The 24,651-nt window shown below is 48.8% G+C and overlaps 1 protein-coding gene across 1 annotated transcript in view; it reads left to right on the top strand.

Annotated features, from left to right (window-relative positions):
* LOC141154405 (uncharacterized) overlaps positions 1-24,651 on the top strand; it is a 368,179-nt gene that overhangs the window by 285,605 nt on the left and 57,923 nt on the right. Inside the window, exons 19-27 of the mRNA XM_073640289.1 lie at positions 161-214; positions 573-617; positions 767-820; positions 954-998; positions 1,116-1,169; positions 1,638-1,682; positions 2,470-2,523; positions 2,671-2,778; positions 3,320-3,373. Of these exons, the coding sequence (XP_073496390.1) occupies positions 161-214; positions 573-617; positions 767-820; positions 954-998; positions 1,116-1,169; positions 1,638-1,682; positions 2,470-2,523; positions 2,671-2,778; positions 3,320-3,373 (513 nt within the window). The remainder of the gene's footprint in view (positions 1-160; positions 215-572; positions 618-766; positions 821-953; positions 999-1,115; positions 1,170-1,637; positions 1,683-2,469; positions 2,524-2,670; positions 2,779-3,319; positions 3,374-24,651) is intronic.

The raw sequence follows: 24,651 nt of genomic DNA, 5'->3' as shown, positions 1-24,651 counted from the left end.
CTTCCACCCGGGTCTCAGCACCCTGATCCTCATCTATCAAAAAAGTTTTCTGAAATAGGAGGCACATTTTATTAATTTTCTGGCTATTCTCAGTTTCAGTCTTGAAATCCTTTTTGGTAATACTAATAATTTAATTTCAATACCTCTCTGCTTTTTGTAGGGTGAAGAGGGTCAGCCAGGATGCCCAGGTGCCCAAGGGGTAAATGGGTCACAGGTAAGTAGTTAATCTCCTTACTGTAATAATTGTAAAATATTAGATGGATTAGTTTTCTATAAATTCTAATTATGATCACATTTCAGTGGACACAGCATGCCCAGGATTAGGTGAAGTAAATAATGTGCAGAAACGTGATTTCTTTTTTACATTCAGAGCCTTTTTTTTGTCTGAAGATAAGCAGACGCTTATCTCCCTCTTGCTACTGGAGTAATATATTCGCTTGGCTAAGCCAACATTTCATGCCCAGGTTAAGACTCACATGAAAACACAGAAAATTCAGCATTTTTAATTACAGTATTCTACATTGTGAATATTTTATTATTTTATAAATGTCTTCTTGTCTTCCCAATATTAGGGAGATCAAGGACCTGCAGGAGTCGGTGGCCGCCCAGGACCACAGGTACACAGAAGTAACTAGATTTTAATATAAGCTAAATCTTTGCTAAAAATCCAGTATACCAACTGAAAAGTCAAGAATATATATCTTACAGATTTTGATAAATATATGACTTCACTAAGTGTCCTTACTATTCTAACATCTGTACACAGGGCGCTCCCGGGATAGAAGGACTGTGCGGACCGCCAGGCCGAAGAGGACCACAGGTACCATTGTCATTTCAGCATTGAATACCATCAACAAAATCTGCATTGGCACCAGCTGCAGGCAAACTTCAGCAGATGCCAAGACCCAATGCACCTGGCCATGTACATGTGATTATATTATTACTTGTTCCAGGGCACAAGAGGAGCTGAGGGGCCGTTGGGTCATAAAGGACACCCGGTATGAATTTGTACCCTTTTTTTATTATTATTTCTTGTTTTTTTGAGCTTATAATGTCAGTAGAACTTTTTTTTTTTCTGATCCTTCAGTAGTCAAGTAATGATTGCTTTTTGACAGGGAGAAGCTGGTCCTCCAGGTTTGCGAGGGGAACGAGGATCAGAAGGACCAATGGTAAATTCAAAGGTTCATCTAACATCAGAACCAGGAATATAATTTAGTAACACTCCAAACAAAACAGATACACTGGGTTATGTTTTAGGGGGCTGTGCATAGCATGTTGATTCTCTCTTTTTTTGTTAGATACACCGGTCAGTGGGTGTCTGGCATCTGTGTCAAAACAGACTCCCTTTGGTTTATTCCCTGCACAATAACGCTTCCAGATGCCCGCAGTGCATGTAAAATTGTAAAAGTGGCACTGCTGCGTTCATTGTGAGGATTGGTAGGGTTACTAGCAATATGCAGTCCCTCAAGATCCTGAGTCTAAGTGTAATTGTGATTTTTGGCCACTAGGTGGTATAAGTAGTCAAAATCACTAGCGGCATATAACAGGGATGAAAGCCGCATAGTCATTAGTGTTCTCAGCAATGTGCTTCTCTGTAAGACTTTTATATGTTGGAATATATATATTTTCTTACTCAGGGATTAATTGGATGGTCTGGAATGACTGGGCTGCCGGGAGACAAGGTACTGTGCAGCTGTCTTGATATTGATGGTTATTAAGTAAGAAAAAATGTGCAAGTCATTATTGAGAGTAGAGCTGGAAATAAAAGAACAAAGTCATTTTATCAGCCCAATAAAAATATGTTCAAGAGTTACTTCATCCCCTATATTTATTTCTGAGGCTTCTGACTTTTCCAAACTTTAAAAAAAATGTAAAAAGAAATTATTGCTGATAAAATATGAAAAATGAGAAAGCTCTAATACAACATAAGAATTTTATAGCTTAATCTGGATATACGCACTATATTGCTGTCGGCCATATGCTCCAGCCGTCATGTCAGTGCTCTGGGGCAGCCAGTCCAGAGCCTTGCAAACTTCCTGCTACTCGCCGGCATCCTGCACATCCCTCTTTTGAATAGTAGGTTTACTGTCTAGACGTAGTGAAGACGTCGTGGGGGCCTACAATTCAGGAGAGGCGCGCAGGATGCCCGCAAGTTGAAAGAAGTTCTCAGGGCTTTGTTTGGTCTGTAAATTGCAGAGCCTCGCTATGACTGCTGCACCAGGGGCCTGTGAATAGTTTTACTCAACAATAACTGGCAGCTGTCTGTGACCCCCTCAACATATACAAGTATGTTGGGATTAGTCATGTGTACTCTACTCCATGAAGAGGGGAGATAAGCTGCTGCCAGATAGTGTCCCCACTATCTCCTCTGGGAACATAATGATTCAAATTTTTAACTCTAAATTAATAAGGTTATGATATTGTAGTGAAAGTTAGATATAAGTCACTTACACCACATCTTTATCATAGGGTCGGCCTGCTGCTGAAGGAGAAAAAGGAGATCTAGGAGTCAAAGGAGACAAGGTACAGAAAATCACCTTTGCCCTCAACATTTATAGGGATATTTCTACCATCTCACCTTTGGATTATCCTCCATTACTGTCCATTGCACGGTTCCAAGTAATTCATTCCTAAAATCGGCTTCATTAACAACAATTGTGTTTAATTTAGGGATCTTGTGGAATCCCCGGCCCAAAAGGTCCTCCCGGAGAACAAGGTCAACCTGGATTTACAGGGTTCCCAGGACCAAAGGGACTCATGGGCACAACAGGAGCTTTGGTAAGTTTTAATATTTCCCCCAGTGACAGTAGACTACAGGTATAGGGGACGAATTAAATAACAATACTTCTATAATTGCAGACCTGTCACCTTTTCTGACATGACGGATTTAGTGAACATTTTGGTATTCTCCATTAAATAACACCTTAGAAATATCACTTTGTGTTTTGCCATTCCTCAGTTATTCCTTCTGGAAATGTATGATGATTTGACAACTTGATAATGTAGCGTACACACTGGTACTGTCTTATCAGCCTGACACTGTCAGAGATATCTATCGACACTCCCCGTTGAGAAGAGGAATAGTACTGCCCAGATGCCATCTTATTCACACGTTTCCAAGAAGAGTAACAGAGGAGCTGCACATTGCAGAGTGTTGCTCCAGAATTAATATTTTCATGGGGAATACTCAAGCATTCACTAAACAAGTCATGTAATTATTCATACATTTCCAAGAAGGAAAGTACATGACATGGAACCTTTCTTCCCATACATACTCATTACATGTAAACACTTAATATTCTATTTCTCTTTATTTTAGGGTGATGAAGGACAAGTAGGACCTCTTGGTGCAAATGGTAGCGATGGACCAAAGGTTAATTCTTGTTATTTGCTCAAAAGGTTTACATTTTATCAAAATCTATGTTTAATGCAAATTATCCATTGTAAAAAGGGGCTAGTTATCACCTGAGAGCGTTTACCCAATATATTAACAACATCCTTGTAATATAGGTATACTTGTCTATATGTAGCCGCCAGTGGTAGATAGACGTACAAAAACAGCCAAGACTCCTGTGCTACGCTGTTTCCTTGAGATAGGAATACCCCTTCAAGCTGGTCGTATATATGCCAATTATATAGCTGTCAGTCAAACAATCTTTCAGCTGTCAGTTATCGCTCACAAGTCCCCCATACATAGGAACCCTCAGCCCAGCCAAGCACTCCTGTGTTTTGTATGATAGAGCTGCTGGCAGGGCACAGCCTTATATTCACACAGATTAAAGGCATGGACTGTTGAAAGTGAACAGGACGGATCCTTCTCATCCAAGACATTACCTGTCAGCGAAGAGTCAGTTGGCCCCCATATACATTAGACTATCAGACTATCCAACCAATATGGCACATTCAGTCTAATGTATGTGGAAAATTTATCTGAAATTTTCGTTTCCTTGAGTCCTCAGGCAGTACACGAAACGGTTAATAACACTTCATCTGCCCAGATAGAAGAGACATATTACTTAGCAGTTCATTAGAATTAAGCCAATTAATCAATCATACCCCCTTACAAATATACCACCAAAGCGAGGGTGAGACGTATGATGTGTAGCAGTAAGTAAATCATGAGAGGGATGTTGTGCTGTCTGAGCACTCAAGGAAATGAAAATTGAGGTAAATTTTCCACTTCCTCATTGTCCTCAGACAGCACACAAAGGGACTTAGAAAGCAGTAGAAAGAAAAAAGGTCAGGACTAGTGGTTATTAGCCCCCATTAACACTCTTTTGCCAAAGGGTGAATCCTCAGAGGCTAAGACATCGAGCCTGTAGTGTCTCAAAGGTGGACGCAGATGACCAAGTAGATGCTTTGCATATTTGAAGTAAAGGAGCATAACATTTCTCTGCCCAAGAGGTAGTTGTAAATCCAAAGGCGGTGAAGGTAGAGATATACGTCCGCGCCGCTGAAAAATCCTCAAATCAGGAACATATAATAAAATATTTTTTTGTTGGTAAATGCCTACGCGTTTATGGGTGTTCCACACCCCTTCATCAGGGCACCAACAGATATATCAATGCATGCACTGAAACACTCCATTTATATACAGACATAAAGTGAAAAAACAAAAACAAAATGGTGTTCAAAAAGGAAGAGCAGAAAAAAACAAAAACAACAACTTAACCTTTGCACCTGAGGCCATGTGCAAAAACCTTCAACAAAACTTTATCAATGAGTGTCACCAATATAAAAAGTGAGTATAAAAAACATGTATTAAGACACGTATTACAAATAATGTAGTGTAGAGATGTATAAATAATCAATATACAGAATAGTCAAATGTATCAGTCAAATGGAGTAAATACATGAAAGGAATATTACTTACTAATAAGTAAGCATTCACATTAGGTAAGAACAATATAAATATATAACATTAAAATCTCTAATGAGAATACACCCATCAGCTGTCGTTCCATAAAGGGAGATGGAAAACGAAGGAACAAAATAAAAATAAAAAGTACCCCCATGTAGAAAATAGCCCATAATAACCTCTATCAATGGAGGAATAGTACAAGGAACAGGTTATCTGACATATATCATGTAGTGACATAGAGACTTAATGTGTAGTAATAGAACTCAAAGAAAACGCCGCGATGTAGTGCAAAGGCTGTGGCACAGATAAAGGAGATACACAAACAGGTAGTGAATCACCTGACGTGCGGTGGCGTAGAAGGAGAGAGGTGTGTGATTGTAGCAACCAGCAGAGCGCTACGATGTGGGTTTGAGTTGTACTGGTCCAAAAAGGAAACTATAAAAGAGGGAATATTTATAATAGCGTGCAGGATTTTAGAGGAACACAATATGTGTGTCAGTAAAAACTATGATGAATGTAAAAACACAGCTTTATGTGTGTATATATAAAAAACCTTCAGAGACATCATTCAGACCAAAGGGCTTAAGAGTACTCAGTCTGTAAATCCAATAAATTTCCTCTCTGTTTAGTTCTTGAAGTCTATTAGGATAATTCTCGGGAATTTGATCAATAGGGCTGATTTTTAGACTTAAAAAATCTTTATTTATGCACCATTGTGCAATGTCTAGAAAGACCTTGTTTAAGAAACCCTTTAAGAACATTATGCCTATGGGAGTTGAGGCGTAGGTGGAGAGGCTGTATCGTTCTCCCCACATATTGTTTATTACAACTGCATTCTATTAGATAGATAACAAAAGTAGAATTGCAGGTGAGATATTTCTTAGTGCCCCCACACTAAGAAATATCATAGCTCCGAGTAGGATAAGGAATACTACAAAGAACAACTGTATGACTCCTATAACATCCTGTAAAGGGGTCTTTAAATGTGGCAACAAAAATTGTCTATGTTGTAAAAGTATTACTCATGGTCTTACTCACTTTCAATCAAAGACTAATATGGAGATCTTTGAGATCAATAAATATTTATCTGTGCCACAGCCTTTGCACTACACTGCAGCGTTTTCTTTGAGTTCTATTACTACACATTAAGTCTCTATGTCACTACATGATATATGTCAGATAACCTGTTCCTTGTACCATTCCTCCGTTGATAGAGGTCATTACGGGCTATTTTCTACATGGGGGTACTTTTTATTTTTATTTTGTTCCTTCGTTTTCCATCTCCCTTTATGGAACGACAGCTGATGGGTGTATTCTCATTAGAGATTTTAATGTTATATATTTATATTGTTCTTACCTAATGTGAATGCTTACTTATTAGTAAGTAATATTCCTTTCATGTATTTACTCCATTTGACTGATACATTTGACTATTCTGTATATTGATTATTTATACATCTCTACACTACATTATTTGTAATACGTGTCTTAATACATGTTTTTTATTCTCACTTTTTATATTGGTGACACTCATTGATAAAGTTTTGTTGAAGGTTTTTGCACATGGCCTCAGGTGCAAAGGTTATGTTGTTTTGTTTTGTCTTGTTTTTTTTCTGCTCTTCCTTTTTGAACACAATTTTATTTTATTTTTTTCACTTTGTCTGTATATAAATGGAGTGTTTCAGTGCATGCATTGATATATCTGTTGGTGCCCTGATGAAGGGGTGTGGAACACCCAGAAACGTGTAGGCATTTATCAATAAACAAGGATTTTATTATATGTTCCTGATTTGAGGATTTTTCAGCGGCGCGGACGTATATCTCTACCTTCACCGCCTTTGGATTTATTCTGGTCCTGTGGGACACTTGTTGGAGATCCGCTGCAGCTGCCTTTTATATGTTATGGTAGTTGTCCTCACACAACCTAACCAGGTGAGAACCACCTTTTTACTATATTCCCTATGTCTACAGGTGTATCCCTATTGGGCTTTGCGCTCTCTCTCTCTTTGTATTTTATCAAGAGGTAGTTGTGGAATGGAGTAGAGTGAGCGCGAAAGTTTTAATGGAAGGTCCAAATCTTGCAAAAGGTAAAAGTAAGTGATGAGCCAGCATGCTCGTTACTCGAGATTTACGCTAAAGTGTAAACAGAACATGCTCGCTCATCACTATAAAAGTCTTTAACAATCTCTTTTAACCAGCTGGCCAAAGAGGCCTTACTGGCTCTTTTTCCATTAACATGACCTTGAAAGTGTAGAAAATGAGCTTCTGTTTTTCTAAATGCACTTGTTCTATTAAGATATTCTAGGAGACATCTATTAATGCCCAAGAGACACAAGTTATTTTCTGGATCTAAGTCTGAAGGAAGAACTGGTAGGGAGAATTCCTAATTCAAAATTGTGTAGGAAGGCACTTTTGGTAGAAACCCCAGCATTGTGTGTAGAACTATACAATCGGGTAAGAAACTTAGATATGCTTCTTTGCAAGAAAGAGCTTGTAGTTCTCCAACTCTCTTTGTAGATGCGATACCTAGTAGAAACTGGGTTTTATAGGATAAAAGCTTAAGAGTGGCATCTTCCAGCGGTTCAAACAGAGACAGACAGATGTGAGAAAGTACAACCAACAAATCCCAGGAAGGCAGAGGATTATGGAACGAATGCCTCAACTTCCTTATAGCTCTAAAGAACCTTCGTGATATCCTTCCTGAAAAAATTGTAGAACTGTGGTGACATCAACTTTATCTCGATAATTTGGGGAGCACCACTCTCTAAAATTATGCCATACTTAAGAATAGACTTTGAGAGGGCAAGGTCTTCTAGAGGCCAGGAGTGTTTCTATTACTTCCTCAAAGAGACTTTTACTCATCAGAACTTGCCACTCAGTTTCCATGCCATGAGATGTAAATACTCTAGGTTGGGGTGGTAGATTCCTTTCTAACAAAGAAGGTCCTTCGGCAGGGAAGTTTCCAGTATCTTCCATACGATACAATCAGCGTGAGCGGAAACCATGCCCTTTGAGGCCAGAAGGGGAGTATTGTAATGGCTTCTGCCTGGTCTTCTTTTATCTTCTTTAATACCAGAGGAATTATGAGAATTTGGGGAAATATGTAGATGAAAATTTTTCACCAACTGACTGAATGGCTGATTGCAAACGGACAATCTGTCCTCTTCAGAGAGCAAAAGTATTTGACCTTGGTATTCTGGGTTGTTACCATCACATCCAGTATCGGATTCCCGAAATGACTGGTGATCTGCCAATAGATTTCTGGGTTCACGCCCCATTCCCTGGATGGACTAACTGTCTGCTCAATCTACTTTCTGGTTGAGAGTACCCCTGATGTGTATCACCGACATAGATGGAAGGTTGTTTTCGGCCCACGACATGATCTGATGGCATTCCCTCTCCACTGGAAAACTTTTGGTGCCCCCCCACTTGTTGATGTAGAAAACCGAAACAAGGTTGTCTGACTAAATCTTAACATGATGACCACGCAGGAGAGGTTGGAAATGGAGTGGGGCTAACTTTATGGCCCTGAGTTCTCTCATACCTTCTGAACTCACATGGCTTCTGCGTGTGCACCCCAGCCTGATCCTGATGCATCCATAGTGAGAACTTTTGGCCTGAGTCAGATGAAAATGGTTCAACTACCATTGCAGATCTTGCTTGAGAAATGACGTTACTGGCATAGTGGTGTCCAGGTGAGTATAATCTCTGTTCCAATACTTCAGAATATTGTTCTGAAGAATTCTGGTATGTGCTTTGGTATTGTCATCGCTTGGTGAATTGAAGTTTCCTTTACGGATAACGGAAGCAACACATTGTGGTAGAGATTCTACTTCTGTTCTTTTATCAGTGTTGGCATCATTTGAACCAAATCCAGGTGAAAACCTAGATATTTTATCCTGGGGACAGGAATCCATTGTGATTTCTCATGATTGAGCAGGAAGCCATGGTTGTGGAGAAATTTCAGGGCTAACTCTAGGTGACTCAGAAGGATTTCCTCGAACGGTCGTCCAGGTAGGGCCAGACAAAAATTTCCTTCATCCTCAAGGCTGCCACTAGAACTACTGCTACCTTAGTAAAAACTCCAGATGCTGATGAGATTCAGAACGAAAGGCAGGTGAAATGAAGATGGATTACATGATGCTGGAGGCGTAAGGCTATGCAAAGATATTTTCTTCACAAGAAATTGATTTGGTTAAGTAAGATTTATGACTAAGCGCCATTTCCCTCCTGGTTTGGAAACAGGAAAAATATGTCAGTACCCCTTTCCCTTGAAAGGGGGGGGGGGCTTCTTGGGCTAAATGAAGAGTTGCTTAATTTTTTAGACTATTTATCATAAAACGGTCTTTTGGAATGGAGCTCAATTGTAGGGTTTAGCCGTGAAGGATGGTGGAGGTTACCCACTCGTAGGAGGCAGTCTTCCGCTATTGAGAGGCGAAACCCCTTAGCCTTCCTCCTACTGGGGTTTTACTGAGGTTGGTGTCAAAGATTCGGATCTTTCTGAGACTAAGACATCTTCTTCTAAGCAGAATTTGGACCTTGTTTAGGCCTGAACCTCCTCCGTTTCCCTGTGCAGATTTTGCCCTGGAATCTAGGAGACCCTTTAAAACGAATGTGAGAAAATTTAAAAGTAGACTTTCTCAGGGAATGCAGGAAAGTAGCACTTTTGTCATCATTAATTGACTTTAGGATACTTACAAGTTGAGGACCAAACAGTGATGACAGATGAAACAGCAGGGAACAAAAATGATTTTTGGATTGTATGTCACCTGACCATTGTTTGATACACTAGGCTCTGAGTGCCACAGTGGACAATGCTAGTGACCTTGAGGAAAATTTCAGCACTGTCCAGAGGCTCGTCACATAAATACCTTGCTGCAGGTTTTATGGGCGGCATGATCTTTAGAATTTCGTCCCTGGAGACCCCATTTTCCAGCATGTGTAAGCTGGCTAAGCCAGACTCATAAGGCTGTGGCTACAGGAATAGCGGACTATCAGACCTGCGATCCATAAGGATCCCTTAACAGGGACGTTTCTTCAGATGGAAAAAATTGAAGCCTTCGCCAATTTTGTTACAATCAGATTAACTTTGGGAGGGGACTCCCAGGCAGAAGAGCAATCAGGGTCTAATTTCTAAGTATGTTTCATTTTTTCATCCTGATCCATTTCCCTCTCAGGCTTATTCCAGTCTTTTTGAAACCAGTCCTTCATTAATGGATGAGAAGGAAACACTTTTTCTTTAAGAATAGGGAAATAGTACAATAGCTCCTTGATGGGTTTATGACTTATGTCTTCCCCTGTCTCCACAGTGCTTTTAACTGCTTTAATTAACTTAGGAACTTTGTCCTTATTAAATAAATAATAATCCTCTGGAGTATCATCATCTGAGCTATCAAAACTCATTTCACCATCTGACATCAGCATTACATCAGAGAAAGACTGGGAGGACTGTGGGGACGAGGCTCTTTCTTTTTCTAGTAGACCAGGAGCCTTTACATTTCTGGGAGGTGTCAGATAGCTGACTAAAAAGAAACCATCTGCAGCAGCCATCTTGGTTCACCTCAGTGGAACCATGGAGTGATGCGATGCTGCTCCCCTGACACGAGCTTTAACAAGACTGGATCCAGGCGTCACAGGTGATGTAGTAGTGGCTGAGGGACTGAGTGAACTCCTAGTGTACTGCCAACTTGATGACATCGTAGTGGCTGAAGGACCGAGAAAACTCTGAGTATACGGCCACTGTAGTCAGGGACACAGCCTCAGGGACAGGAGAAACTCCGGTGTAGAGGGCTGGAGTCATGTAGAGGGATAGAGTTCCATATACGAGTCAACAACTATCCGGCTTAAGAAGATAAAAAAATGTCTCACCCTCACTTTGGTAGAATATTTCTAGGGGATATGTTTGGATAATTGGCTTAATTCTAATGAACTGCTAATTAATATGTATCTTCTATCGGGACAGTTGAAGTGTCATTAACCCTTTCGTGTGCAACTTTGTCATATATCTTATCAGGGAAATCTGCTTCTTTCTTTGACAGAATTGATCAGTCATTATCAAAATTCTCAATTCTGAGGTAAAATCTGTATTCAGTGAAGACACTTTACCAGTTCGTCCATCATGACAGAACGACAGGAGGTAGTTCCTCTGATCCTCTAGGGACAGGAAACACATGAGAGGTTAAAAGCCCCCCCCCCCTCACCTCACCCTCAGTGTTTTTCCTGTCACTAGCAGGACAGGACACCGTTAGAAGAGGTGTAGCAGAGAATAAAGAAGAGAAGGTACTTGTGAGCCAGGGTGGATCGGGGGAAATCTATCTCTCCCCTTCCCCCGGTCAAGAGGCTCCATGCTGACACCCCACTGGGCGGGTTCCCTCAGCCAGGTCGGTGGAGGGGACTCCAGACTGCGCCGCATCCCTCGTACAGAGGGCTCACGGCTGCATGCTACTGCCCGCCGGTGGACTTCCTGTTTAGGAGCGTGTGTTCCAGGGTGGAGCGCACGCCATGCCTCCAGGCCGTGCTTCCGGATGAGGGGTGCGCTCTGGAGCTGGAAAGCGCGAGGTCAGCCGGCCAAACTTACGGTACACGCGCTGCAGGGAGTGCGCGAGGTAACAGAATGCCGGAAACCGGGCCTTCGCAGGTGCCCTGGGGTGGTGTCTTCTTCCGGGGCACACCATAATGACGCATGCGTTCCAGGGTGGAACGCATGCAATGTCGGAGGTGTACGCTCTGGGGTGAAACGTGCAGGGCCCGCTGCTGGCAAAAAGGAAGCAAGCAGGACACTCTATGAGGACACGTGCATTCCAAGGTGGAGCACACGCCGGATTCTGCATGGCATCATACAGGGCAGCAGAAGATACATCCCTGCAAGGAAATGGCAGTGGTTGTTAATGAGGATGTGCCTCACACCACTTGAACCAGGCAAGACCCCTTAAAGGGGTACCCTTACAGACACATTTCCTGACACAATGGATTCTAATCCTGTAAGGTCAGAAGCTCCAGCAGAGTCCCTGGGTAGTGTGAGTATACTGATAGCCATCAGTCCCCTAAATTTTAGTAAGAATGGGTACTAAATAAAAAATTCCCATGTCTCCTTTAAAATAGGATAGACTAGAGGAACCCAAACATCCGGATCCTCCACTAAGAAATCCTGGAGATGTATATCCTGTAACTCTAAACTGCAGGATTCATATAAAAAACAATTATGCAAGGAATGCATTGCCAAGGTTCTCAGGAAAGAAAAAGCATCATTCCTAACAGACATGCGGTCCATGATCCAAGAGGAAGTTAGGAATACAGTTTCCGAACTCATACTCTCCCAAGACACCTAGGTGGGAAATGGAGGAGTCATCTGAGGAAGGAGAGTATCTGGATTCAGCTTCGGAACAGAGTCTGGAAGGGGAGGTGGAAACTTTCTCCCACATACCTTCAGAAGAAAGGAAAAAATATATGTTCTCGGCAGAACATACAGATGATTTGCTTAAACACCATGAATCTAGAGGACACACAAGTATTCTATTCTAGACAGGATGAAATGTTCTCAGGTCTAAGAATGCAAAGGAACAGGATGTTTCCCGTAAATGAGCACGTAAAAGCTATGTGTAACGGGTCTGGGAGGTGGAACCTCTGAGCAACTATACAAGGGGGCAGTCTTTGTAAGGAAGCGGGTGGCTCCCAGGGAAGGCGGGCAGGTAGTCACGGCTAGTGACGGGGACAGTCTCTGAGTAGAAGGGCAGGAGGTCACGGCAAGTGACGGGGACAGTCTCTAGACAGGCGGGTGGTCACGGCAAGTTACGGCAGAGCCTCCAGGTAGGCTAGCAGGCAGGTAGCAGGTGAGCGCTCCCAGGTGAGCGGGCAAGAGTCTCTGGACAGGCAGGTGGTCACAGCACGTGACGGCGGAGCCTCCAGGTAGGCTAGCAGGCAGGTAGCAGGTGAGCGCTCCCAGGTGAGCGGGCAAGAGTCTCTGGACAGGCAGGTGGTCACAGCACGTGACGGCGGAGCCTCCAGGTAGGATAGCAGGCAGGTAGCAGGTGAGCGCTCCCAGGTGAGCGGGCAAGAGTCTCTGGGCAGGCAGGTGGTCACAGCACGTGACTGCGGAGCCTCCAGGTAGGCTAGCAGACAGGTAGTAGGTGAGCGCTCCCAGGTGAGCGGGCAGGCTGGTCCATAGACAGACTGACAGGTGTCGGAAGGCAGACCGTCGGACCGCAGGCTTGCAAGCAGGTAAGCGGATATCAGGCAGGTATCAAGCAGGAATCTGGCAGGTGACTGGCAGGTAACAAGCAGGAATCTGGCAGGTGACTGGCAGGTAACAAGCAGGAATCTGGCAGGTGACTGGCAGGTAACTGGTAATGGGACCTGAGGGCTGAAGCAGAGTGAAGGCTTTGCAACAACATTGCTCGGGCACCTCCATTTTGGAGGAGGTGCCTTACATATGGGAGGTCCTCCGGCAATTGGCCGGGGACTCCTTAGGACGGCGCGCGCGGTCCCTTTAAGAGAGGGGGAGCGCACGCGCGCGCGCCCTAAGCACACTGCCGGGGAAGGAGCGCGTGCCGGAAGCAGCGGGGAGAGAAGCGCTGGAGGACGCCGCGCCTGGAGCGGGGAGGTGAGAGGGACGGCGTCTCTGCCTAGTATGGGGCAGAGACGCCGATGCTACAGTACCCTCCCCTTTAGGCCCCCTCTTTTTTTTGGCCAGAAAGAAATTTTTCAAGGAGAAGCGGGGCGTTGATGTTTTCCCTGGGTTCCCAAGTTCTCTCCTCAGGACCAAACCCCCTCCAATCCACCAGAAAAAAGGTTTTTCCTCTTACCCTCTTGGAGGCCAGAATACTCTCTACCTCAAAGACGTCATCAGCGGAAACCGGAGCAGGAGGGGCACCTGGATTATTGGAAAAAGAGTTAAAGACAACGGGTTTGAGGAGAGATACGTGGAAGGAGTTGGGAATCCGTAGGGTGGCCGGGAGTTTTAATTTGTAGGCCACAGGGTTAATTTGCCTGAGGACTTCGAAGGGACCGATGAATCGAGGGCCCAACTTGAAGGAGGGTACTTTGAGCCGCACATGTTTGGACGAGAGCCAAACCTTGTCTCCCGGACGGAATTGAGGCGGATCCAGACGTCTCTTATCAGCATATCTCTTCATCCGCTCACAGGACAGAAGAAGAGCGGACCTGGTACTCTCCCAAATAGTAGAAAATTCGCTGACAAGAGACTCCGCAGCAGGTTTGTCCACAGAAACGGAGACAGGAAGTGGAATCCGGGGATGTTGGCCACCGACTATAAAGAACGGGGATTTGGAAGAGGATTCGCTCTCATGGTTATTGTAAGAGAACTCGGCCCATGGTAGGAGATCCACCCAGTCCGAATGGTGTGCATTAACGAAGTGCCGGAGGTAACTGGTCAAGATCTGATTGATCCGCTCCACTTGACCATTGGACTGTGGGTGGTAAGCGGAGAAGTCCAGAGTGATGTCAAGCAGCTTACATGTGGCTCTCCAGAAGCGTGAGGTGAACTGAACCCCACGATCCAACACGATGTGGAGGGGCAGGCCATGGAGACGGAAGATGTGGCGGATAAAGTCTTTAGCCAGCTCAGGTGCAGATGGGAGACCAGGCAGGGAAATGAAGTGGGCCATCTTAGAAAAGCGGTCAGCGACAACCCAAATGACTGTACAACCGGCAGAAATAGGAAGATCGGTGATAAAGTCCATAGCAATGTGCTGCCAAGGAGCAGCAGGTACGGGAAGGGGCAGGAGATGGCCGGCTGGAAGATGTCTGGGAACTTTGTTATGGGCACAGGATGAGCAGGCCGCGACGAAGTCTACCACGTCCTTACGCAGGGTAGGCCACCAGTAATGCCGGGTAATGAGTTGGAAGGTCTTCTTTTGGCTAGCATGGCCAGCTAGTTTAGAAGAATGTCCCCAGCGAAGAACCCTCTCCCGATCTGGTACAGCTACAAACGTCTTACCGGGTGGGAGACGACTCAGATCCAAGGGGGCCACATTCATCACCTTGGAGGAGTCGATGATGTGCGTAGGCTCCTCCTCTTGAACGGAGGACAGGAAGGACCGGGACAAGGCATCAGCTTTGACGTTCTTGTCCGCCGGACGGAAATGAAGAATGAAGTCGAAGCGGGCAAAAAACAACGACCACCGGGCCTGGCGAGGATTGAGTCTCTGGGCATTTTGGAGATATGCCAGGTTTTTGTGATCCGTGTAGATAATTACCGGGTAGAGAGCCCCTTCAAGCAGATAGCGCCACTCCCCCAGTGCCAATTTGATGGCTAGCAATTCACGGTCTCCTATGGAGTAGTTGCGCTCAGACGAGGAGAAGATTTTGGAGAAGAAGCCGCAGGTTACCATTCTCCCGGTAGAAGATTTTTGGGTGAGTACCGCTCCGGCTCCGGAGGAGGAGGCATCAACCTCCAGGTAGAATTGTTTATTACAGTCCAGACGGTGCAGGACGGGAGCAGAGGCGAAGGCTTTCTTTAAGGAAAGGAAGGCCTCCTCGGCTTCAGGCGACCATGTCCTGGGATTAGCCCCCTTACGGGTGAGTGCAGATATGGGAGCAGTCCGAGACGAGAAGTGTGGGATGAAAAGACGATAGTAATTAGCGAAGCCCAGGAATCGCTGTATCGCCTTCAAACCTTCAGGACGAGGCCATTTTAGAACGGAAGAGAGCTTCTCGGGATCCATTTGCAGACCTGTCTGGGAGATGACATAGCCCAAGAACGGTAGGGAGGTCTGGTCGAAGAGGCACTTCTCGTATTTGGCATAGAGGTGGTTCTGCCGAAGCCTAAGCAGGACCTGATGAACATCCCTTCGGTGTGTGGGGAGATCCGGAGAGAAGACCAAGATATCGTCCAGGTATACCACTACGCAGGAGTACAGGAGGTCACGGAAGATGTCGTTGACTAGTTCTTGAAAGACAGCGGGAGCATTACAGAGACCGAAGGGCATCACAAGGTACTCATAGTGACCGTCCCGGGTATTGAATGCCGTCTTCCACTCGTCTCCTTGACGAATACGGACCAGGTTATATGCTCCTCGTAGATCCAGCTTGGAGAAGATCCTGGCGCCCTTGAGACGGTCAAACAATTCGGAGATGAGCGGCAGGGGGTATTTGTTTTTTACTGTGATGAGATTGAGTCCTCTGTAGTCAATACAGGGACGTAGCGAGCCGTCTTTCTTTTTGACAAAGAAGAATCCGGCTCCAGCCGGGGAGGTAGATTTTCGGATAAATCCCCTAGCCAGATTCTCTTCAATGTACTCAGACATGGACCGGGTCTCGGCTGCAGACAATGGGTAGAGACGCCCACGGGGAGGAGTGGTGCCAGGTACCAGGTCGATCGGGCAGTCATATGGCCTATGGGGTGGCAACGTCTCTGTTTCCTTCTTACCGAAGACGTCCGCATAGGGCCAGTAAGGAGCCGGAAGACCTGGTAAATTAGCTGGAGTAGGCGGAGGGCGAGCTGGGCGGACCGGAACCAGGCAGGTCCTATGGCAGTCTGGACCCCATCGGAGTACTTCACCGGATCGCCAGTTCAATACGGGTTCGTGTGTCTGGAGCCAAGGTAAACCTAGCAACAGGGAGTGAGAAAGTCCGGACAGCACATGGAATGAGATTTCCTCAGAGTGCAGCATTCCCACCTGCAGGGTTATGGGTTCAGTGATGAGCAGGATGGTCTCCGAGAGAAGTCTTCTATCCACGGAGGCGACTGACAATGGTTCAGCCAGGGGCTTGGTGGGAATACGGTATCTCTCTACCAGAGACTGGGAAATGAGGTTTCCAGCAGCTCCAGAATCCAGGTGGGCGAGTTCAAAGTGACGGTTTTCTCCCCAAGCAATAGAGACCGGTAAAGTCAGAGACGGAGAGGGCTTACTTTTGTCTAGGACGACCTCTCCGAGCGGTCCTAGACACTGGCGTTTCCCGGCTTTTCCGGGCAGGAACGGATGAAGTGCTCCATACTGCCACAATAGAAACAGCTTCCCTCGGCTCGGCGAGATTCTTGGCAAGATCTGACCATCTTGGTCTGGTCGATCTGCATAGGTTCAGGCGAGGGCGCCCGCGGAGTGACTAGTTGAGAGGCAGGTCTCAGGGAAGTAGGAGCAGAGCAAGAAAAGTCTTTCTCCCAGGCAGTCTCTTTGGCACGTTCTTGGAACCGGATGCCAATCCGGGTAGCTAGTGACACCAGGTCATCCAGAGTGGTAGGAATGTCCCGACCAGCTAACTCGTCCTTAATCCAACTGGAAAGACCCTCCCAGAAGACGGACACCAGAGCCTCATTTTCCCAGGTAAGCTCAGAAGCGAGGGTGCGGAACCGTATGGCATATTGGCCCACGGTGAGACTCCCTTGGCGGAGACGTAGCAGAGAAGAGGCAGAAGAGGTTTTCCGTCCAGGTTCATCGAAGACTTTCCGGAAAGCAGCGAGGAAAGACGGCAGGTCGGACACCAGGGGATCCCCTCTCTCCCACAGGGGATTTAGCCATGCCAGTGCCTCCCCAGTGAGATGGGACATGATGAAGGCCACCTTGGCCCGGTCGGAGATGAACTGGTATGCCAATAGCTCAAAGTGCAGGGTGCACTGGTTTATGAAACCCCGAGCTAAAGTAGGTTCGCCGGCAAAGCGTGGAGGTGCCAGAAGCCGAGGTCCATAGTCGGGTACCATGAAGGGACTGGATTGCGGTACCGCAGGAATAGGCACGGCTGGACCAGAGGTAGACAAAGACGAGTCACACAATGCGCCTAGACGAGAGTTAACGGACCGTAGATAGGACAGTACCACCTCCTGCTGAGTTTTCTGACGTAAGACTTCCTGGTGCAGATCGGAGATCTGGGGACCACCGGGTTCCATGGCCCGAGCAAACTGTAACGGGTCTGGGAGGTGGAACCTCTGAGCAACTATACAAGAGGGCAGTCTTTGTAAGGAAGCGGGTGGCTCCCAGGGAAGGCGGGCAGGTAGTCACGGCTAGTGACGGGGACAGTCTCTGGGTAGAAGGGCAGGAGGTCACGGCAAGTGACGGGGACAGTCTCTAGACAGGCGGGTGGTCACGGCAAGTGACGGCAGAGCCTCCAGGTAGGCTAGCAGGCAGGTAGCAGGTGAGCGCTCCCAGGTGAGCGGGCAAGAGTCTCTGGACAGGCAGGTGGTCACAGCACGTGACGGCGGAGCCTCCAGGTAGGATAGCAGGCAGGTAGCAGGTGAGCGCTCCCAGGTGAGCGGGCAAGAGTCTCTGGGCAGGCAGGTGGTCACAGCACGTGACTGCGGAGCCTCCAGGTAGGCTAGCAGACAGGTAGTAGGTGAGCGCTCCCAGGTGAGCGGGCAGGCTGGTCCATAGACAGACTGACAGGTGTCGGAAGGCAGACCGTCGGACCGCAGGCTTGCTGTAACGGGTCTGGGAGGCGGAACCTCTGAGCTACTATACAAGGGGGCGGTCCTTGTAAGGGAGCGGGTGGCGACCAGGGAAGACGGGCAGGCAGTCACAGCAGGTGACCGGGACAGTCTCTGAGTGAACGGGCTGGAGGTCACGGCAAGTGACCGGGGCAGTCTCTGGATGAACGGGCAGGAGGTCACGGCAAGTGACCGGGGCAGTCTCTGGATGAACGGGCAGGAGGTCACGGCAAGTGACCGGGGCAGTCTCTGGGTAAAGGGTTGGTACGACCTGTGGCGGCTGATGGTAGACGTGAGCTCCCAGGTGAGCAGGCGAGAGTCTCTGGATAAACGGGTGGTCACAGCATGTGACGGCGGAGCCTCCAGGAAGACCAACAGACAGGCGGCAGATGAGCGCTCCCAGGTGAGCGGGCAGAAGTCACTGGACAGGCGGGTGGTCACAGCACGTGACGGCAGAGCCTCCAGGTAGGCTAGCAGACAGGCAGCAGATGAGCGCTCCCAGGTGAGCGGGCAGGAGTCACTGGACAGGCAGGTGGTCACTGCATGTGACGGCGGAGCCTCCAGGTAGGCTAGCAGGCAGGTAGCAGATGTGCGCTCCCAGGTGAGCGGGCAAGCTGGTCCATAGACAGACTGTCAGGAGTTGGAAGGCAGACCGTCGGACCTCAGGCAAGCAAGCAGGTAGCTGATGTGCGCTCCCAGGTGAGCGGGCAAGCTGGTCCTTAGACAGACTGACAGGAGTTGTAAGGCAGACCGTCGGACCTCAGGCTAGCAGGCAGGTAGCAGAATATCAGGCAGGAATAAGACAGCAAGCTGGCAGGAATCTGGCAGGTATCTGGCAGGTAACTGGCAACGGGACCTGAGGGCTGAAGCAGAGTAGTGAACAGTGCAACAACATTGCTCGGGCACCTCCATTTTGGAGGAGGTGCCTTATATATGGTGAAGTCCTCCGGCCATTGGCCGGGGACTCCTTAGGACGGCGCGCGCGGCCCCTTTAAGAGGGAGGGAGAGCGCGCGCGCGCGCCCTAAGCACAGTGGCCGGGAAGGAGCGCGTGCTGCCAGCAGAGCGGGAGGAGGACGCCGGGGACGTAGCAGAGAGGTGAGGGGAACAGCGTCCCTGCCTAGCAGAGGGCAGGGACGCCGGCGCTACAGTACCCCCCCCTTTAGGCCCCCCCTTTTTTAGGCCAGACAGAAATTTAGCTAGGATAAGAGGGGCATGGATGTTCTCCCGGGGCTCCCACGTTCTCTCCTCAGGACCAAACCCCTTCCAATCTACTAGAAAAAAGGTCTTTCCTCTTACCCTTTTGGTGGCAAGAATGTTCTCTACCTCAAACTCGTCCTCAGCAGAAACCGGAGCAGGAGGCGTACCTGTAGACTTGGAAAAAGAGTTAAGTACCACAGGTTTGAGGAGAGATACATGGAAGGAGTTAGGGATCCGTAAGTTGGCCGGGAGTTTCAATTTATAGGCCACCGGGTTGATCTGACTGATGACCTCCAGAGGACCGATGAACCGAGGCCCTAACTTGTAAGAAGGTATCTTGAGTCGGACATATTTAGATGAGAGCCAGACTTTATCTCCAGGACGAAATTGTGGAGGATCCAGGCGTTTTTTGTCAGCGTGTCTTTTCATCCGTTCGGACGACTGAAGGAGTGCGGATCGGGTACTCTCCCAAATGGAGGAAAATTTGCTAACGAGAGATTCCGCAGCCGGGTTGTCCACAGAGGTGGAGACAGGAAAAGGAATCCGAGGATGCTGACCGAAGACTACAAAAAACGGGGATTTGGAGGAGGATTCGCTCTCGTGATTGTTATAAGAGAACTCGGCCCATGGTAGGAGATCCACCCAGTCTGAATGATGGGCATTAACGAAGTGCCGGAGGTAACTGGTCAGGTTCTGATTAATCCGCTCCACTTGACCATTGGACTGTGGGTGGTAAGCGGAAGAGAAGTCCAGGGTGACGTCTAGCAGTTTACAAGTGGCTCTCCAGAAGCGTGAGGTGAACTGTACCCCACGATCCGACACGATGTGGAGGGGCAGGCCATGAAGACGAAAGATGTGACGAATAAAGTCTTTAGCTAGCTCGGGTGCAGACGGGAGGCCTGGCAGGGGAACGAAATGAGCCATCTTGGAGAAGCGGTCAGCGACCACCCAAATGACCGTACAACCGGCAGAGACTGGGAGGTCAGTTATAAAGTCCATTGCTATATGCTGCCAGGGGGCAGCAGGTACAGAAAGCGGAAGGAGGCGACCGGCTGGCAGATGTCTCGGAACCTTGTTGCGGGCGCAGGACACACAGGCAGAAACAAAGTCTATTACGTCCTTGTGCAGGGTAGGCCACCAGGAGTGCCGGGTAATAAGCTGGAGGGTCTTTTTCTGACCGGCGTGGCCAGCCAGTTTAGACGAGTGACCCCAGTGAAGGATCTTCTCCCGATCAGGTACTGATACGAACGTCTTTCCGGGAGGGAGACGATTTAGACTCACGGGAGCCACCTGCATTACTCTGGCGGGATCGATGATGTGTTTCGGATCTTCCTCGAGATCAGATACCAGAAAGGATCGAGACAAGGCGTCCGCCTTGACGTTTTTGTCAGCCGGGCGAAAATGAAGAACAAAATCAAAGCGAGCAAAAAACAAGGACCACCGGGCTTGGCGCGGGTTAAGTCTCTGGGCATGCTGGAGGTAAGCCAAGTTCTTGTGGTCAGTGTAAATTATTACCGGGTGAAGAGCCCCCTCGAGCAGGTAACGCCACTCCTCCAATGCCAGTTTGATGGCCAATAACTCTCGGTCTCCTATGGAATAATTGCGCTCAGAGGAGGAGAAGAGTTTAGAGAAGAAGCCGCAAGTTACCATCCTCCCGGAAGATGATTTTTGAGTAAGTACCGCTCCGGCTCCAGAGGAGGAGGCGTCAACTTCCAGGAAGAACTGCTTGTTGCCGTCCGGGCGATGCAGCACCGGGGCGGAAGAGAAGGCCTGTTTTAAGGAAAGAAAGGCCTCCTCTGCTTCGGGCGGCCACTCTTTGGGATTAGTACCCTTACGGGTGAGCGCGGAAATTGGGGCAGTCCGGGAAGAGAAGTGTGGTATGAAGAGGCGGTAGTAGTTGGCGAAGCCCAGGAACCGCTGAATGGCCTTCAACCCCTCCGGTCGAGGCCATTTCTCGATGGCAGACAGTTTCTCCGGATCCATTCGTAGGCCGGTCTGAGAAATAATGTAGCCCAAAAACGGAAGCGAGGTCTGCTCAAAGAGGCACTTCTCATATTTAGCGAAGAGGTGATTCTGCCTGAGCCTGAGCAGGACCTGACGAACGTCCCTCCGGTGCGTCTGGAGATCCGGAGAGAAGACCAAGATGTCGTCCAGGTACACCACTACGCAGGAGTAGAGAAGGTCCCGGAAGATGTCATTGACCAACTCTTGAAAGACGGCAGGAGCGTTACAGAGACCAAAGGGCATTACCAGATATTCATAGTGGCCGTCCCGGGTGTTGAATGCCATCTTCCATTCATCCCCCTGACGGATACGAACCAGGTTGTACGCCCCACGGAGGTCCAGTTTGGTGAAGATTCTAGCCCCCCCCAGACGATCAAATAACTCCGGAATGAGCGGAAGGGGGTACTTATTCTTCACCGTGATCTGGTTAAGGCCTCTATAGTCTATACAGGGACGGAGAGAGCCGTCCTTCTTTTTGACGAAAAAGAAGCCTGCTCCCGCCGGGGAGGTAGATTTCCGGATGAATCCCCTGGCCAGATTCTCCTCAATATATTCGGACATCGACCGGGTCTCAGCAGCGGATAATGGATAAATACGCCCACGGGGAGGAGTAGTACCAGGTAACAGGTTGATAGGGCAGTCGTATGGTCTATGAGGGGGTAGTGTCTCTGCCTCCTTTTTATTAAAGACATCAGCATAAGACCAATAAGGAATCGGAAGTCCAGGTAGATTAGCTGGGGTAGGAGAAGGATGGACGGGATGGACGGGAACCAGACAGGTCTTATGGCAGTCCTGTCCCCAGCGAAGGACTTCTCCGGTCTGCCAGTCAAGGACGGGTGCATGTCTCTGGAGCCAAGGTAGACCTAGCAAGAGGGCGTGAGAAAGTCCAGGCAGAACATGAAAGGAGATACTCTCAGAATGCAGCATTCCCACCTGCAGAGTAATGGATTCGGTGATGAGTTGGATGGGGCGTGGTAAGAGGCCCCCATCCACGGCAGCAACAGACAAGGGTACAGCCAGAGGTTTGGTGGGGATGCGGTATTTCTCTACCAGGGACTGTGAAATAAGATTCCCGGCTGCTCCAGAGTCAAGTTGGGCTAGTTCGAAATAACGGTTCTCCCCGCAGACGATTGAGACTGACAGCAGCAGAGATGGAGAGGATTTATTCTTGTCTAGGTCGACCTCTCTGAGCGAACCTAGACACAGGCGTTTCCCGACCTCTCCGGGCAGGCACGGATCCGGTGCTCCTTACTGCCACAGTAGAAGCAGCTCCCCTCAGCACGGCGTAAGTCCTGACGGGTTTTGACCATCTTGGTCTGGTCGACCTGCATAGGCTCAGGAGAGTGTACCTGGGGAGAGACGGAGGGAGTGACGGGTTTCTGAAAAGTAGGAGCTAGACGTGGAAACCTCCTCTCACGGGTGACCTCTTTGGCACGCTCCTCGAACCGTAGGTCAATCCGGGTGGCAAGAGTTATTAGGTCATCGAGAGTGGTAGGAATGTCCCGACCGGCAAGTTCATCTTTAATACGGCCGGACAGACCCTCCCAGAAGACGGATACCAGAGCGTCGTTATCCCAGGCCAGCTCCGAGGCAAGGGTACGGAACCGTATGGCATATTGGCCCACGGTGAGACTTCCCTGACGGAGGCGTAGCAGTGATGATGCGGAAGAGGTCTTCCGTCCGGGTTCATCGAAGACTTTCCGGAAAGCCGTGAGAAAGGCAGGCAAGTCGGACACCAGGGGGTCTCCTCTCTCCCATAGAGGATTTAGCCAGGCCAGGGCCTCCCCGGTGAGATGGGACATGATGAAGGCAATTTTGGCCCGGTCGGAGTTAAACTGGTGGGACAGGAGTTCAAAGTGCAGGGTGCACTGATTTATGAAGCCCCGAGCCTGGGCGGAGTCGCCTCCGAAGCGAGGAGGTGCAGAAAGCCGGGGTCCGGGGTAGGATACCATGGTATTAGTGGGCAGCGGAGCTGCCGGATTGCGAGTCATGGCACTGGCGGAGGTTGCTGGCGGAGCAGTCAGAGTGTCCAGGCGAGAATTGACATTCCGCAGGTGACCCAGGATGGACTCCTGTTGGGACCTCTGACGGGACAGTTCATGACACAGGTCCGAGAGCGAGGGAGCTTGGGTGCCACCGGGTTCCATGGCCCGAGCAAACTGTAACGGGTCTGGGAGGCGGAACCTCTGAGCTACTATACAAGGGGGCGGTCCTTGTAAGGGAGCGGGTGGCGACCAGGGAAGACGGGCAGGCAGTCACAGCAGGTGACCGGGACAGTCTCTGAGTGAACGGGCTGGAGGTCACGGCAAGTGACCGGGGCAGTCTCTGGATGAACGGGCAGGAGGTCACGGCAAGTGACCGGGGCATTCTCTGGATGAACGGGCAGGAGGTCACGGCAAGTGACCGGGGCAGTCTCTGGGTAAAGGGTTGGTACAACCCGTGGCGGCTGATGGTAGACGTGAGCTCCCAGGTGAGCAGGCGAGAGTCTCTGGATAAACGGGTGGTCACAGCATGTGACGGCGGAGCCTCCAGGAAGACCAACAGACAGGCGGCAGATGAGCGCTCCCAGGTGAGCGGGCAGAAGTCACTGGACAGGCGGGTGGTCACAGCACGTGACGGCAGAGCCTCCAGGTAGGCTAGCAGACAGGCAGCAGATGAGCGCTCCCAGGTGAGCGGGCAGGAGTCACTGGACAGGCAGGTGGTCACTGCACGTGACGGCGGAGCCTCCAGGTAGGCTAGCAGGCAGGTAGCAGATGTGCGCTCCCAGGTGAGCGGGCAAGCTGGTCCATAGACAGACTGTCAGGAGTTGGAAGGCAGACCGTCGGACCTCAGGCAAGCAGGCAGGTAGCTGATGTGCGCTCCCAGGTGAGCGGGCAAGCTGGTCCTTAGACAGACTGACAGGAGTTGTAAGGCAGACCGTCGAACCTCAGGCTAGCAGGCAGGTAGCAGAATATCAGGCAGGAATAAGACAGCAAGCTGGCAGGAATCTGGCAGGTATCTGGCAGGTAACTGGCAACGGGACCTGAGGGCTGAAGCAGAGTAGTGAACAGTGCAACAACATTGCTCGGGCACCTCCATTTTGGAGGAGGTGCCTTATATATGGTGAAGTCCTCCGGCCATTGGCCGGGGACTCCTTAGGACGGCGCGCGCGGCCCCTTTAAGAGGGAGGGAGAGCGCGCGCGCCCTAAGCACAGTGGCCGGGAAGGAGCGCGC

The sequence above is a fragment of the Phyllobates terribilis genome, unplaced genomic scaffold (genome assembly GCF_046119375.1).
Source record: "Phyllobates terribilis strain yellow unplaced genomic scaffold, ASM4611937v1 Scaffold_7__3_contigs__length_470593459, whole genome shotgun sequence".
NCBI lineage: Eukaryota > Metazoa > Chordata > Amphibia > Anura > Dendrobatidae > Phyllobates > Phyllobates terribilis.
The sequence above is the reverse complement of the archived record's forward strand: the minus strand, read 5'-3'. Positions and strand labels throughout refer to the sequence as shown.